The sequence below is a fragment of the Gekko japonicus genome, unplaced genomic scaffold (genome assembly GCF_001447785.1).
Source record: "Gekko japonicus isolate JY-2015 unplaced genomic scaffold, Gekko_japonicus_V1.1 scaffold1082, whole genome shotgun sequence".
NCBI classification, from domain to species: Eukaryota; Metazoa; Chordata; class Lepidosauria; order Squamata; family Gekkonidae; genus Gekko; species Gekko japonicus.
The window spans coordinates 334,985-351,759 of record NW_015173155.1 but is presented as its reverse complement, the minus strand read 5'-3'; the positions used below and the strand labels follow the sequence as shown (position 1 = coordinate 351,759).

Here is a 16,775-nt window from a genome sequence, read left to right as displayed (position 1 = left end):
GGCTGGATGACCTTGGGCAAGCCACAGTTCTGATGAGAGCTGTTCTTGAAAAAAGAGCCGTTTCTGTCAGAGCTCTCAGCCCCACCCACCTCCCAGGGTGTCTGTTGTGGGGAGGGGAAGGGAAAGGAGTTTGTAAGCCGCTCTGAGACCCCTTTGGGTAGTGAAGGGCGGGGTATAAATCCAATCTCTTCTTCTTCTTCTTTATACCCCCACCCTTCACTACCCAAGGGAGTCTCAGAGCGGCTTACAAACTCCTTCCCCTTCCCCTCCCCACAACAGATACCCTGTGCGGTAGGTGGGGCTGAGAGAGCTCTGACAGAAACGGCTCTTTTTCAAGGACAGCTCTGTGAGAACTGTGCTTGCCCAAGGCCATCCAGCAGGTGTGAGTGGCGGAGTGGGGAATCAAACCCGGTTCCCCCAGAGTAGAGTCCGCGAATTTAACCATGACACCAAACTGGCTCTCCACCCACTTTTTGCACTCCGAAGACTTCTGAACTGGCCCCCACCCTGGAGAGGGCGGGGGAGCTTCATCTCGCCCGGGGGTTTGCTGAACGGTGAGGAGGATAGAGGGAGCGATCTTGAGCTTCCGGAGTCCGGAGGGACGGTGGCCACTTGGTTCGCTTTGGGGAAGGGGCCTTCTTAGCCAGGGGTGGGCAAATCAGGATCTGGGAAGTCCGGTCCAACCTGCAGGAGCTTTTCGTCCGGGTCCCGAACCGCTGAGCGATTTATCCTCCAGACCCTGCAGCATTGTCTTGTGGCCAGATGCGGCAGAAGAACGGGTGACCAGCTGGAGGGCCCCGGGCCATTGAGAGTGGCTGAGGGGAAGAGCCACACCTGGGTCCGTACCTGCTCTGGAGTTGGGGGCTGGCTCTTCCTTTTCCCAGCAGGTGGGGACCCAGCTGTGGCCTCCGGCTGGAGAGTCTGCCCACCCTGCCGTAAGCGGCTTGTTCTTTGCCGCCCCACGACGGTGTCGTCGCCGGGGCGAGCGGAGCATCCCGCCCTTATCACCGTGCCGGCTGAGAGCAAGGCTGATTTCTCCCACTGCAGTCGGTTCGGTGTCGTGTTGTGTAGCTGGCGGCATGCCTGTTGCCATCATGGCCTCCACCCATCCCACTCCTGTCCTTGGATGCTCCGAGAGACCATGCGGCAAGTCTCCGCCGTCGCTACCCCCTCCGAGAGATCGCAGACGCGTTTCCTGGCAGCGTGCCAGGGAACAAGAGGCGCGACGGGGTGGTCAAGCGGTTAACACTCCCCTCCCTCTGCAGATGGCAAGGTGGGAGCTCACGTTCTGCTTGCTGTGTTGCTTCTTTCGGTATAAGACGCGTCTCTTCACGCGCAGAGAGAGAGGCCTCGTCTCTCTCACGTGAGCCCCTCTGTGCCCAGAAACCCTGCATCCGACAGCGGGTGGTCCTGAGCGGACTCACGAAAGACATGTGGACGGAGGAGCACGAGGACACCATGGATCTCTTCCTGAAGGACGTCACCAAGCAGCTGCTGGTGGCCTACGTGGAGGATGTGGCTGGGCTGAAAGTGGAGCTGGTCATGCCAAGCCAGGTCGGTTTCACTTGGAGCTCGCGGGGCCTGGTTCAGTAACAGCTGAGACTGGGTAGGGGGCGGTGCTCGGTGGGCAGCTTCTGATTGGAAACCACAGAACTGGAAGCCACGGAATTAGTCACAGCTGATAGTCCTTACACGTGTGCCGCTTGAGACCAATGCAAAACACACGAGTGCATGAAGCTGCCTTGTACTAAGTCAGAACCGTGGTCCATCAGCATGCGGTCTTGTCTACTCACAATGGCAGCCGCTCTCCAGGGTCTCAGGCAGAGGTCTTCCACATCACCTCCTACCTGACCCTTTTAGCCGGAGATGCCGGGGTTTGAACTTGGGGCCTTCTGCATGCCAAGCAGAGGCTCTTCCACTGAGCCACGGCCCCTTCCCCAAAAGGCACACCTGGACACGCGAAGCAGGCCCTTGGCCCATCAACATCAGTCTTGTCTGCTCAGACTGGTGGTGCCTCTCCAAGGTCTCCGGCAGAAGTCTTTCCCATGACCTATGGCCTGAACCTTAACTGGAGATACTGCCAGGGATTGAACTTGAGATCTTCTGCAGGCCAAGCCATGCCCTCCTCCCTAGGAATTTGTGCCCCTCTGCGGTTGTAGTCAGTCGCTTTATGTGTCCCTTGGTGTCTAACACTGGGAACTGATCACTCACAATCCCTGGATCTGTCCTGCTTCTAGCAGTGAGGGAATCCAGTTCCCAGTGAAAGATAAGAAGTTGCAAGATATTTTTTCCTTGACAACACACAGCGGAGTTCTGTCCGCACCAGTTGGTTTTCAGAAGGAAAGTCCTTCATCCTGGTGTGAGCCGCTGGCACACACCATTTCTCTCGATCCGCCGGGCAGTCGCAGTGCCACAGCAGCTGCCCTGGGCTCTAGTAGGTCTAGCAGCACAGCGCTGGATGCCGCAGAGATGGGTTGTTGGGGGCAGGCTGTTTTAGAGCTCTTGCCGGTGGCTGCTGGGGTCTTCTTCAGAGGATGCTTCTGCCAAGTTCCCCTCTGCACTCAGCTCCATCCTTGTCCTTCCAGGAGCAGAGGCAGCTCACCTACTTCATCCGCCAGCCAAATGCAGAGATCACAGAAGAGACTTTCCACAAGGTGGTGCAGTTTGGCACTGTCCGGAGACCCTACATAGATTCCCTGATGCGCCTGCTCAACGCGATCTACCTCCCCCGGCTGTTTCGTAAGGCGTCTTGGCCCGAAAGCATCAAGAATGAGTTTTTCTCTGAAATTTACCACTTCATGACCTCTCTCACAGGTAGGTCTCTGGCCATCTGCCTTCCGTCCCTGACCAGAGTTGGACGTTTTACTGTGACCCTCCTGCCCAGACCTTGACAGTCTTGTTCCCATCATCTGTGGAACTCACTGTCTCTTGTCCTCCATCCCTGCCCCTTGGATCACAATTCTTTCTTCAAAGCTCTTCTTTCCACATCCTGTTCCTTGTCCTGTTCCTAGGCCAAATAGGAGGGTTTTCTCCAAGCCAAATGACTGCTCACTTTCCCCTCAGACGTTGCTCTTGTGGCGTCCTGCTTATAGGGGAGACGGTTTTACCTTTAAACACACTCTGTGTACATGAACTTGGTAGATTTCTGCTGCCACCAGGAATTAAAAATTCCAAATCTCTCTCTTTTGGTAGAATGACCTAGGGTCTGGGTACTTCAGAGGACTATGTGGCCCTGAGGAAGGATTATTCTGATTGCTGGGATAAGTTTAAACAAAAAAATATTTATTTAATAAAGAACAAAATAGGTTTCTAGTTATTTTGAACTGTTGCTGAAGAAAGGAACTTGTAAATATAATTGGCAAAGCTTGGCATCACAAACAGTCTCTCAAACTCCAAAGTCCACTCTGACAGGCTTAGACACTCAGTCTAGTCTCTCTCTCTCATATACAGGCTAAACTCTTCGTCTTATTCACACAGAATAGACTCAACTCTCATAGTCACACAGACTAAACTGTTTGTCTTATTCACACAGAATAGATTCAAACTTTCATAGTCACACAGACTATGCTTTCTCTTCAAACTTCACACACATAATCTCCTCATAGACACACCTCCTCCCACACTCTCAGTCATCAGCCAATCACATCACACTTGTCTCCCTCTATCACTCTTCTTACATTACTGCAGTCACACTAAACATTAAAAGAAACACACACACCAAAAATGGAATCATTACAGCACTGTTCATAGATATTCTATTGCAACACCTCTCCTTGGTGTCAGTAGCCTGTTGATAACCATTTTGTGGCATCAGAGGAAGGCAGCCAATGGCTGTGGAGGAGCTTGCTGGCAGACTGGCCTCACCTGCCTTTTTGATCATCTTGTACATAAGATGGTTGTGACTAAGCATTGTATTGCTACATGTGCTGAGTTTCTTTGCTATGTTCTTGGTGCTTAGGTTGTTTCCTGTCCTCCCTATCCATGTGTTTCTCCTTGTGGTATGCCCCCTAGGAGAATGTATCAGAAAAGCTAAACACGTTTGCTTTAACGTGTAAGCAGCTTGAGAACATCAAAAGAACCCTGCTGGATCAGACCAGGGAGGGTCCATCTAGCCCAGCATCCCTGCCTCACACAGGGGCCAACCAGTTCCTCTGGAGGGCCCACAATAGGGCATAGAGGCCGAGGCTTTCAGAAGAGCATCAGAAGAGACCTGCTGGATCAGACCAGTGGTCCATCCAGTCCAGCATCCTGTCTCACACAGTGGCCAGCCAACAGGGCAGAAGGCCGAGGCCTTCATAAGAACATCAGAAGGGCCCTGCTGGATCAGACCAGTGGTCCATCCAGTCCAGCATCCTGTCTCACACAGTGGCCAGCCAACAGGGCAGAAGGCCGAGGCCTTCATAAGAACATCAGAAGGGCCCTGCTGGATCAGACCAGTGGTCCATCTAGCCCAGCATCCTGTCTCACCCAGTGGCCAACCAGTTCCTCTGGAGGGCCAACATCAGGGCACAGAGGCTGAGGCCTTCCCCTGATGTTGCCTCCTGGCCTTGGGATTCAGAGGTTGATTGCCTTCAAACAGGGAGGTTCCCTTTAGTCACCATGGCTAGCAGCCACTGATAGACCTCTCCTCCGTGAATCTGTCTAACCCCTTTCAAAGTTGTCTGTGCCTGTGGCCATCACTACATCCTCTAGTAGCTTAACTTATTCTGATTGCAGGATTCAGTTTTCTGCTTTCCCACACAGCCTAGGGGCAAGAAACAGTGTGGGCGGGGTAGGGTGTTGGAAACCGAGGCCTTGGTGAGGGGCCAAGAACAATCCGTGCTGTTTCGTGTTCCCGTCACTGCCACCGACTCCTGTAGATACAAGAAAGGGCCTGTGATTCCTGTCTCCCTTCCGAGGCAGGGCCATGAGGGGTCCCCTCCTTTTCCCCAAGGCCCCCTTTAGACACCTGCCACTGTAAAGGGACCTCCCCACTGTCTTGCATTGACAAAACTCTCCTCTGTCGTCGTCGCCTGTCTCCAGACACTCGCTCCAAGATGAGGGGTCGCACCGTTCTCTACATCCCGATTGAGGCCCTGGCCATCAAGCCCGAAGTCGCAGTCAAGGACAAAGCCCTGGTTCAGCGGCTGGAGAGTGAGTGACCGGCTGATCTCTGGGGGCCTGGGCTGGAGGGTAGAGGGGGGGTAACTGGATCAGCATAATGGGAAGAGAGCTGATGGGCAGAGGCTGGTGCATCGGCTGAGGCCCGGACCTTAAGTGAATTAACCTCCAGCAGCATATGAGCCGTATCCATCATCCCCAATCAGGGGAAACTGATTTGTCAGAAAGTGAGCGAGTGCAGGATCCTGTGGTGGTTTTTATTAGTTCTGCCACAGGCGTTTGGGAAAGGAAAGCGGGCAGAAGGGCAGGGCGGGCCTCTTCCTAGCCTCCCGTCTGGCACACACGACCTTTGGGTGAAATTTGCTTCCCCCTCCACTAAAAAAAAAATAGGAGCTGCGGTGGCTCAAGTGGTTAAGATGCTGAACTGCAGGCTGTGGAAGGTCGGTAGTTCAGCCGTTCGAGACCCGGGTGCCGCATGACGGAGTGAGCTCCCGTCTCTAGTTCCAGCTCCTGCCAACCTAGCAGTTCGAAAGCAAGACATTGCAAGTAGATAAATAGGTCCCACTTTGGTGGGAAGGGAACAACGTTCCGTGCCCCTCGGTGTTTAGTCATGCTGGCCACATGACCACGGAAACGTCTTTGGACAGCGCTGGCTCTTCGGCTTTCAAACGGAGATGAGCACTTGCAATTTCTTGCTTTCGAACTGCTAGGTTGGCAGGAGCTGGAACTAGAGACGGGAGCTCACTCCGACACTCGGGTCTCGAACTGCTGAACTACTCCTCAGCCTGCAGTTCAGCGTCTTAACCACTCGATCCACCGCAGCACCTTAGCGTATTATAGGGCAGCCAAAAAGGTGCTTGCATGCTTCTCCTCTGGGACAGAGAAGGCCTTTCTCGTGGGCGAGTTTTGGTAAATCAGGGAGAGGTTGAGTAAAATCCCAGGAGAGCTGGGAACCGGCCGTGGACTCATTTAGACTCTCACTGGAGGGGTTCTTCAGCTGTGGCTCTCCCTTGGTTCTGTGCCGCTCCTCTGCCAGCCTCTCTCTGGGCTGCTCCCCTGCGACCGGTGATTAAATTGTAAGCCCGTTGACGTGAGTCATCCTTCATCTTCCTCTCCAGCGCTTCCTCTCCTTCTCGGGTGTATTATAGATCTCCTGCTGTTGTTATTATTTTGGAAAAAATTGAGAGGGGAAGGGGGAAAAGACCATGCCCACTGAAAAAGTAAAATTTAAAATGGCAAGCACGGTAAAAAAAAATCAAAAAAAATCTGCAGGCCCTGAATGTACAGAGAGGTCTGGCACGTGGCCCTGACCGGATTTCACAGAGCCACGATGCCGGTGAGTGAGAAGAGAGCCAGTGTGGCGTAGGAGACAGAGCAGTGGACTAGCATCCTGGGCGGATCCCCACTGCTGCCATGGAAGCTTGCTGTACGGCCTTGAGCTCTTCACCAACTCTGGCCTACATCACAGGGTTGCTGTGAGAAAACGGAGGAGAGTTGAACCATGTTCTTAGTCGCTGTGAGTCCCAACTGTGGGGAGAAAAGTGGAATACAAATGAATAAATGCATAAATGTCAGTGCAAGATGTGGGGCGAGGGCCTCACTATCCCCCGGGGATATGCGCAGGGAAGGCTGCCCCCCCTCCACTGGCTCTCAGAGCTGTTGCAAAATGCTGCGGCCAGGCTGTTGATGGGACTCCCAATTCGGGAGCACATCCAGCCTGTGCCAAAGGCACTGCACTGGCTGCCGATAGCGTACCGAATTCGTTTCAAGGCGCTGGTTCTTACCTTTAAAGCCCTTTATGGTCCGGGGCCTACGTACCCGAGGGACCGCCTTTCCCCACATATTCCCCAGAGAGCACTGTGTTCAGGGGCCCAGAGCCGACGGGCCCTCCCGAGTCTTAAGGAGGCCAGGCTGTCAACAACCGGGGCCAGGGCATTCTCGGTAGTGGCTCCATCCTGGTGGAATGAACTCCCAGAAGAGATCAGGGCCCTGCGGAACCTCTCACAGGCCGCCTTCAGCTAATAGCTGAAGGATAGGAAGCCCTGTTGTCTCTGGGATCTGTAACATCAGCATGTGCCAACCGCCTGAAACACCAGGCTTTTGGAGCCGCCGCCACCATTAAACATCATTAACAACTAGTAGTTGAAGGACAGGAAGCCCTGCTGTCTCTGGAATCTATAACATCAGCCTGTGCCAGCCGCCGGAAAGACACCTGAAGTAGACCTAGGAGCCGGTTATGAGAAGAAAGAGCTAATATGGTAGCCCTCGTTGATCCAGCAACAACAATACTAGCACCTACTGTGTTATTGTTAACTTGTTTTAAATGTTTTGTTTTATTGTAAATCCAGGCTGATGTTTTGTAAGCTGCCCTGAGCCGGCCTCGGCTGGGAGGGCGAGGTAGAAATGTGAGAAATAAATAAACAAATAAGTCTTCTGGGGCACGGAGAGCAGCTTCCAGGCAAGCCCCTTCCTTTGTCGAAAGTCCCCCCCGTGGCCCTCGGTTGCCAGAATGCAGCTTCTCCTGGCCCTTCTTCACAAGCCCGCTTGCCACAGCAGGCCTGACCTCTGCTTCGGGCTCCATCGTGGCGGCCTGCTTGTTCCCGGCGGCTGTTCAGGGTACTCCTCTTGACCCTGACCGCCTTGCGCCCTCCGTCAGTTGGAAGCCGCCTCTTTCCAGAAGCTTCATCGCGGCCGCCCTGAGCACCTTCTCAGTCACACCAGCATCTGGCTGTGGCGGGGAAAGGATTCCCACGGGCCTTGGCCCCTGGGAGGTACAGCCAGGCACAGCCTTAACTGGTGTCCATTTTGGAGAGGATGACGAGGCGGAGGAGAGCATGACACACTTTATTCTGTTTCTTCTCCCCCCTCCATTTTTAATTGATATCGGTCTGAAACGGGATTCTTTCATAGATCTCTCCCGCCCTTTGCTTTCCTCGCCTTGTGAGAGCCGTTTCTCTGTGCCTAAGGGGAAGGGCACGACCTTCCTACTCCTGTCTGTTCGCCTGCCTCAGGGCAGGCGCCTTTGGAGGCAGAGGAGTCCATCTCTTCCCCCTTTTCTCCTCAGGAACTGCTTTTAACCTCCGAGCACTGTTTCAGAGGAGTGGGGCAGGGGGAAATCCCCACTGGGAACCGCCAATTTCCTCTCCTTCCCAACAAATTCTGAGGTAAAAGTTTCCCCCTTTGAAGCAAAATTGAGCCCCACGGAGCCCCGCTGCCAGATCTTTGTATGTCTGAACACAATGGCCTTATACTGGATGAGGGCAGTGGTCCCTCAGGGTCAGTACTGGCTACTTAAGAGGGTCCCCAATCTTTTCTGAACCTGCGAGTGCCTTTGGAATTCTGACACCGCGTGGTGGGCGCGGCCACGACATGGCCGCCGAAGGGGGTGGAGCCGGCCACAAAATGGCTGCCTCAGCTTGCCGTTAGTCACACAGCAAAGATCCCTGTGCCACAGTGGCAGCTGCCGCCAAAGCAACGTTTTTAAAAATCTTCACAGCCCATCAAATCTCTAATGGTCAGTCAGTCAGAAGCTTTGGTGGTGGCAAGTGTCGTCGAGTCGCAGCTGACTTACGGAGAAGACCCTGTAGTCTTTCGAAGGCAAGAGACACTCAGAGAAAGTTTGCCATTACCCCCGGGTCTGCGTAGTGACCCTTGGTGGTCTCCCGTTTAAGTACTAACCAAGGCTTACTCTGCTTAGCTTCTGAGATGTGACGGGATTGGCTTGGCCTGGGTCATCCAGGTCAAGGCAGCGACAAACTGAGGTGGTTCGCCATTGCCTGCCTCTGTGTAGCAACCTGGACTTCCTCGGTGGTCTCCCATCCAATTTCTAACTAGGGCCAACCCTGCTTAGCTTCCGGGATCCGACAAGAGCGGGCTACCCTCAGGGCCTTACTGGGTGAAATCCCACCCAGCCCCACCCACTGTGACGGGCACCAGGAAGAGTGTCAGCACAGGCCCATGTTGGGGGTCCCAGCTCAATGTCCCCTCTAAGCTGAGTTAGCGTGAGCGAGCTCACAGTTTTTTTAGCCTCCGGCTCACAGATTTTTGTCTCAGCCCAGGAAGGAGGGCTCCAGGGCAAACTGATTTCTGCAGGAGCCAAATTGCTCGCTCACAGCTTCAATGCCGGTAGCTCACAAAATAGATTTTTCGCTCACAAGGCTCCACAGCTTAGAGGAAGCGTTGGACTACTCAGAACAGCAGTGGCTCACCAGAGTGTCTGGGGGAGGGCTTTCACATCACCTACTACCTGATTGCATAACTAGAGATGTTGGGGGATTGAATTTGGGAACTTCTCTGCCTGCGTGCCCTTGAGACTTGGGCTACCCCCCAATTGTTACCCTGTCCAGACCTCCTGACCTCCTGCCCCCTGGGCACGGGACTTCCATTAGTTGGCGAGAGAAATCGCCAGTCAGATCCGGAACGGCAGCTCTTTTGGTCCGCCCTGCAGAAATTCAATTGAACGCCTTCCTACGTACAAGCGAAAGAGATGCCGACCGAATTATGCGGCAAACAGGTCTCTGTTAGGCGTAATGAAGCAAATTCTTGGCAAAGGTGTGACTCATTGCTAGTTATTTCTTCCTAATGCTCACGGCAGCAGGGCCCCACTGGGAGAGGGGTCTGGCCCCCCTTACCCGACCTACATCACATCCTGGCTGCTTGAGGGATGGTTTGCCTGTTACGTTTTCAAAGCGCCCCCACCCTGTGATGCTGCTTGTGCCTCACGACTGGAAGAAGCGCATGCGAGGCTCCTGTTGGGGTGACGGCCTACTCCAGGGCCCTGGCTTGGCCACACAAGCATGTGCATGACCCGCAAATCTGGATTTGCAGCCGTATATCATGTGACCTTCCTGCCACCCAGTTTTCTGGGACATGGGACAGCCAATGCCTTCCTCCGCCTGCCATGCTTGTAATGTTACATAAATTGCCATTAATGCCAGCTTTTACAGTGGAGGAAAAATAAAAGGCTTTTAGTAACAACAGGCAGTAATTAACTGGTTCTCTGGTTTAAATGAAGCCGTTCCTCTGTGTGCCCCGTCCCAGTTCTGGAAGCGGGCAGAGTTCAGGGGGAGAGGCCCAGTTGGCCGATGTCACTCCTTTCCCCACCTTTTTTGTGATTCGGGGGGGGAAAAATGGTTCAGACATAAAGGGAGACGGCCCTCGTGGCTTGCGCATTATTTTATATCTGGATGAGAGTTTTGGGGACTCTTGTCCTAAACAATGGCGCGGCGCATCCCCTTTCAAAGTTTAAAAGCCTTCTGAAGAAAACCCCCACTGCCAAACGCAGACGGAGGATTTGAAAATTCGCATGATTGTCCCGTAATGAGAACCTTGTGTGGTTGGCAGAGCCCAGCCTGTGATGTGCGGCGTGCATTAACAGTCTTCCCCTGGCTGGGTATTTTGCATGGCAAGGCATGCTTGGGTTAAGCATCCAATTGGCTACCTCGGGTCGTCTCTTGTGTGACTAAAACCTCAGCTGTTATCAAGCACTTAGAGATACTTGGCTATTCTAATCCCCGGGCTGTGTGATTGTCTTACCCCTGTAATTTGGCTCAGGAACTGCAGCTTCCACGCTGTGATACTAACTCTTCCTAGATGGTTGCTCTGCAGCTATTAGCCTCTTCCATTCGGAGAGCGGGGGGAAGGGGGAGGCAGGAAACTTAGTTCGCTTCCCTCTCAGCCAACTTTCCCTCCTGTGGGGGGTGGTGGTGGTGGTCAGGCTTGTCTTGGTGGGGATTTCCACTCTGGGGCTTGCTGGGCGTCTGGCAGTGTCGAGGGTCTCCCTTGTTCCAGGCCCCCTTTGTGAATCGGACATACAGGCCTCCCCCTCCTCTTGGAGGCCCCCCATCCGCTAGTGTGCTCAGACGCGATGCATTTGGGATCCATCAGACAACAGACCACAAAGTAGAAGGCAATTTCTGCACTAACCCAGACGCGGCGACCAAAGTCTCATATTTAAAGAGCGAGGATGACTAGGCATTCAGCAAGCCGCAGTGCTTCGCATAAGGAATGGCTGGGACGGAAGTGGGCTGCCCGTGCAGAAGAGCAGCGCGGGGCGATGCGATACTCAGAATAGGGTTGCATCACACAGACAAAGCGGAATGGCCCCGGGGCCTCTCCGAGGTGTCGTTCCAGAGGGTGCCCCTTAACTCCTGTATGGGTCACTCAGGTCCTTCCCGCTCTTGGATCTCATCCCTGGTTTTATCGGAGTTCAGCTCGCGACACAATGCCTTGCATTTGTCCCTGGTTATAACAGCATCCGTTTATCCCGGGACAAGTGTGGGGCGAAACCTCAATGTAATGTGGAAACAAAAAAATACCCCGAGATAATTACAGGGGTGAACGCAAGTGTAGTGTGGTGTAGAATGTAAAAATACCCCGAGATAAGTTCGGGGACAGGGTTGAACCAGGATTTAAGGTCCAGTGCAGAAGGGACCTCAGTCGCTTGGTGCATGATTCCCACCACTACTGACACCACCAAAGGAGGATCTTCTTCAGCGAAGAAGCCACGTGACAATATCCCAAAGTCCCCGTTTGCTTCCCAGAGAGGAAACAGAGCGTCTCTCTACACTGGGCAGTAGCGTCTTGAAGGGGAATGGAGTGGGCCCTTCCCTGTTACCATCCCCATGGACAGATACAGTTCAGGAGTTGTCAAGGGAGGACGTGTTCCAGGTACCCTCCTGACTTTGTGAGCATGGCAGGACTGGGAGGGCATTCCGTGGCACGCTTAGTGCAAATGTCTGTTTGTGTGAACGAGGCCAGAGTGTGTACCTCAGAACTGACTTAAAGGTGGAACTTCCTGGCACAGCTTTGCATGCCAGCATGTTCCCGCTAAGCTGAGTCAGTGTGAGCCAGCTCACAGTTTTTTATAAGCCTCCAGCTTAAACATTTTCGCCTCAGCTCAGGAAGGAGGGCTCCAGAGCAAACTAATTGATGCAGCAGCCAAATCACTCGCTCATGACCTTAATGCCAGTCGCTCACCAAGTAGAATTTTTGCTCACAAGACTCCACAGCTTAGAGGGAGCCTTGGTCCCCACCTGGACTACAAACCTCTGGCATGCAAAACAGCTGAGAGGAGCGTTTAAATGGAATGTGGGCTGGGGGGGGGGGAAGGTTGCGGTGGGGAGATCTTCTTACCTGCCCGGCATTTCTTTTAAATGGGACCTTGGTGATTCGTAGTCGATATAGAAAGCTCTTGATGTCAGTCGGCTAACCTCACCTACTCACTGTGGGGCATCGGGTGTGGGGGCTGGCCTGTCCCACAACTGCACTAGGCCCAGCTCTCTGCCAGTAGGCTGTGCAGCCTCTTCAGCCATACAAATCAGCAAGGATCCTTTGATTTCTTGATTTGTGCTCCGCCTTTCTCCCCCCCCCGTGGGGACCCAGGGTGGCTTACATAACTCTCCTCTCCTCCGTCTTCTCCTTACAACAGCCCTGTGAGGTAGGCTAGGCGGAGAGTGTGTGACTGGCCCAAAGGCATCCAGTGAGCTTCCGTGGCAGAGTGGGGGTTCAAACAGGTCTCCCAGACCCTAGTCTGATGCTCTAACCACTACATCACCCTGGTCCTCTGCATGGGGGATTCTTCGATATGGAGGAGTGGGAGGCCACAGAGTCGTGTAATGATAGTTTGTTGTCCAGATTCAGCTGACCAGAGGACCCTCTGTTAGTCGTTTTGCTTTTGGCTTCCAGCTTCCATGATTCACTGGACCCGGCAGATCAAGGAGGTGCTGAGAGCCCAGGAGGCGGTGGAAAACCGAGAGAGCGCCGGCCCGCTGGAAGAGATCGAGTTCTGGCGGAACCGCTGCACGGACCTGTCCGAAATCAGCAAGCAGCTCTGTAAACAGGGGGTGAGGCACATCGAGTCCATCTTAGTCCTCTCCAAGTCTTCCTACGTGTCTCCGTTCCAGCGACTCGCCAAACAGATCCAGGTGGGTGTGTCTGGCCGGCATCCGGATGGCGTTGCCGCAGGGAAAGGACCCCCCCAGGCCACTCGGAGAAGTGGTGGGGCCTCCTTCCTCGGAAGGGCCGAGGTCGGCCCAAGACGGGCCAGGTGTGTGTGTGTGGGCTTTCGGTGCCGCCTCTTCTGTTCCGCGCCCCAGCGGCTTGGTCCGATGCTTCATTGCCATTGCTTGCAGGACGGGTCGGAACAGGCTCAGTCCAACCTCCGGTTCCTGTCGATCCTGAAAGAGCCATTCCGGGAGCTCTCCACACTACGCCCCAAAGATATCCCCAATAAACTGCCCTACCTCATCAGCCTGGTCCGGATCGTGTGGGTCAACTCCCCATACTACAACAGCAGAGAGAGGATCACGGCGTTCTTCCGGAAGGTGGGGCTGCGTCTATGTAGCGCGCAGGCGGGGATTGTTTGGCAATATCGTTTTGGTCAGGATGGGATCGAGGGAGCCAGAAGCGCCTCTGAAGAGGCCAGATTTAAACACCATCCAAGATTTTCCTTGCAGGCACATAACATTTCATTGACACGGGGCAGCCCCGCTCCGCAAAGCTCCCCCCCCCCCGTGTGCACAGTTGCTTGGCACGGGTAGCAGCCCAGATTCAACAAGGTGTCGTGCTTGTGTGGCGTCCCACAGGGGAGTGCTTTTGCTTCGCCGGTGTCCTTTGTAAATCCAGCCTGATTTCCCTGTAGATGAGCAACAAAATTATCCAGATGTGCTGCAAGGACATCTCCCTGGATCGCCTCTTTGAGGGCTACATCGACTCCAGCAGGCAGACGCTCCACAGCTGCATCGCCTGCATGTCCTCTTGGAAAGAGTTGCTACCTCTATGCGGCCCACATGCACAACAAGTAAGGGGCGCTGGGGCTGTGGTGGGGGCGGGGGCCTCCAGGGGACCTCCCCATGGAATGGGGAACCTTGAGGCAGGAATCAGGTAGGCGCCTCTCCAGAGACCCACTTAAGGCGGCTCAGCAGATAAAGTGGTCCAGGAAAATCATACGTCTGCAGCACCAAAGGAACCAGAGCATAAAAGCAGTGCAAAATTATGTCCAGTGTTCTTGATGGTCACAAGACAGTCCTCAGGCTATAAGCAGACCATGGAAACAGCTAAACAGCCCCTCCCCCCAAAAAACCCTCCATTAAAAACCTGTGTGAGAAGGAATGTTTTGATGTGGCACTTAGGTGGAAAGTAAAAGAGGTACCCCCACCAATGCTCCCTCTAAGCAGTGGAGTCCTGTGAGCAAAAATTCTACTTTGTGAGCTACTTGCATTAAAGTTGTGAGCGAGCCATTTGGCTGCTGCATAAATCAGTTTGCTCTGGAGCCCTCCTTCCTGAGCTGAGATGAAAATGTGTGAGCCGGAGGCTTATAAAAAACTGTGAGCTAGCTCACACTAACTCAGCTTAGAGGGAACACTGACCCCCACTGTCTCTGCTCCACAGCTGTATCACCCCTGCAGGTAGGAGCCCAGAAAGCAGGGCTTTGGGGGGGTAGCGTCTTAACTGCCGGGCTGGTCTGGGGAACCGCTTTACTTGGAACAGAACCTGGCCTCCTCCTGGCCTCACTGTCCAATTGGTTCTGCTCAAGGTCTTTCCTGGTGGTGCGGTCCTGGCTGGAGTCGCCGCTGGTCTTGTTTGTTTGAGTCGGCTCTGTTGGGCGAAAGGGAGGGGGTGAACGGAGGGGCGGCCCTCATGCTTCGAGTTGAGGGGGCTGGACTGTCCTGGTGTGGAGAGAGTTTTCTCAGAGAAGTGAAGGTGGCTTGCAAGGAGAGAGGAGAAGAAGAGATTGGATTTCTACCCTGCCCTTCACTACCCAAAGGAGCTGCAGTGGCTCAAGTGGTTAAGACGCTGAACTGCAGGCTGTGGAAGGTCGGTAGTTCAGCAGTTCGAGACCCGAGTGTGCCGCGTGACGGAGTGAGGCTCCCGTCTCTAGTTCCAGCTCCTGCCAACCTAGCAGTTCGAAAGCAAGAAATTGCAAGTAAATAAATAGGTACCACTTTGGTGGGAAGGTCACAGCGTTCGTGCGCCTTGGTGTTTAGTCATGCCGGCCACATGACCACAGAAACGTCTTCGGACAGCGCTGGCTCTTCGGCTTTGAAACGATGAGCACCGCAACCCTAGAGTCGGACTCGACTGGCTTTTGAGCAAGGGAACCTTTACCTTTTTTACCTTCTCTACCCAAGGGAGTCTCAGAGCGGCTTACAAACTCCTTTCCCTTCCCCTCCCCACAACTGTGAGGGAGGTGGGGCTGAGAGAGCTCTGACAGAAACTGCTCTTTTTCAAGGACAGCTCTGACAGAACTATGGCTTGCCCAAGGTCATCCAGCAGGTGCAAGGGGAGGAGTGGGGAATCAAAGCCGGTTCCCCCAGATTAGAGTCCGCGCACTTAACCAGTGCACCAAACTGGGATTAAGAGTGGGAATAAGACTATAAGAACATCAGAAGAGTCCTTCTGGATCAGACCATTGCTACACCCTTTGGCAGCAAAGTCCATATTTTACTCACTCTCTGTGTAAAGAAGTATTTCCTTTTGTCCCTCCTGAATCTGTTGCCCTTCAGCTTCACTGTATGCTCTCAAGTTCTAGTATTTTGGGAGAGGGAGAAACTGCGCAAGGTGTGTACATGTAATCCCATTGTCACCACTGTGGTTTCGATTGGTATTGATTCTGAAAGAATCTGAAAGAAATCCGAGCTGAAAGAAGTAGGTGTGTACCTCAGGGGAAACAAAATCTCCCTCCACCAATGTCTAGCCATGATCTGTCAGTAGTCTTGCTTCTGTTTTTTCCCTGTCATTTCTTCATCACACTATATCCCCCTCTAGATTCAGAGGCAGTCAGTTTCTGAATCCCAACGTCATGAGGCAACCTCAGGGGGAGGCCTCGGCCTTCTATGGCCTGCTGTTGGCCCTCAAGAGGAGCTGGTTGCCTGCTGTTTGAGACAGGATGCTAGACTAGATGGACAACTGGTCTGATCCAACAAGGCTCTTCTTAAGCCCTTGTGAAGGCCTCAGCCTCTGTCTATGCCCTGTTGCTGGCCCTCCAGAGTAACTGGTTGGCCACTGTTTGAGACAGGATGCTGGACTAGATGGACCACTCGTCTGATCCACCAGGGCTCTTATATACTTATGAAGGCCTCTATGCCCTGTTGTTGGCACTCCAGAGGAACTGGTTGGCCACTGTGTGAGTCAGGTTGCTGGACTAGATGGATCCTTACTGGTCTGATCCAACAGGGCTCTTCTTGGGTTCTTATCAGGGGAAGGCCTTGGCCTCTCTGTCCTGTTGTTGGCCCTCCAGAGTAACTGGTTGGCCCCTGTGTGGGACGGGATGCTGGACTAGATGGACCCTCACTGGTCTGACCCAGCAGGGCTCTTCTTGGGTTCTTACCTGGGGAAGGCCTCGCCCTCTCTGCCCTGTTGTTGGCCCTCCGGAGGAACTGTTATACAAATTAATATCCAGTCAAAAATAGAAGATTGAAGTCAAAATGAGGAGGAAGTTCTTGTATTTTATTGCAATGAAATACAGAAAGGACCCATCAAAGTTGACTGCTTTCTGAGCCCAATCAGGAAATACATGAAGTTAAATACTTAAAATGACATCATCATATCATCATCATGGGAATAATATTCAAAAGGCATAATTGGTTACAAAAACGTAAACAACATTTACATCAAAATCTCCTTATTGGTCAAATGTAAGAAAGGTGTGTCTGTGCAATAGCGTCACATATTTT

General features: G+C 53.4%; 1 protein-coding gene across 1 annotated transcript in view; it reads left to right on the top strand.

Annotated features, from left to right (window-relative positions):
• DNAH2 (dynein, axonemal, heavy chain 2) overlaps positions 1-16,775 on the top strand; it is a 151,604-nt gene that overhangs the window by 16,852 nt on the left and 117,977 nt on the right. The window contains 7 exon segments of the mRNA XM_015422403.1: positions 1,384-1,554; positions 2,586-2,814; positions 5,023-5,133; positions 12,787-13,025; positions 13,233-13,424; positions 13,742-13,867; positions 13,869-13,900. Coding sequence (XP_015277889.1) covers positions 1,384-1,554; positions 2,586-2,814; positions 5,023-5,133; positions 12,787-13,025; positions 13,233-13,424; positions 13,742-13,867; positions 13,869-13,900 — 1,100 coding nt within the window.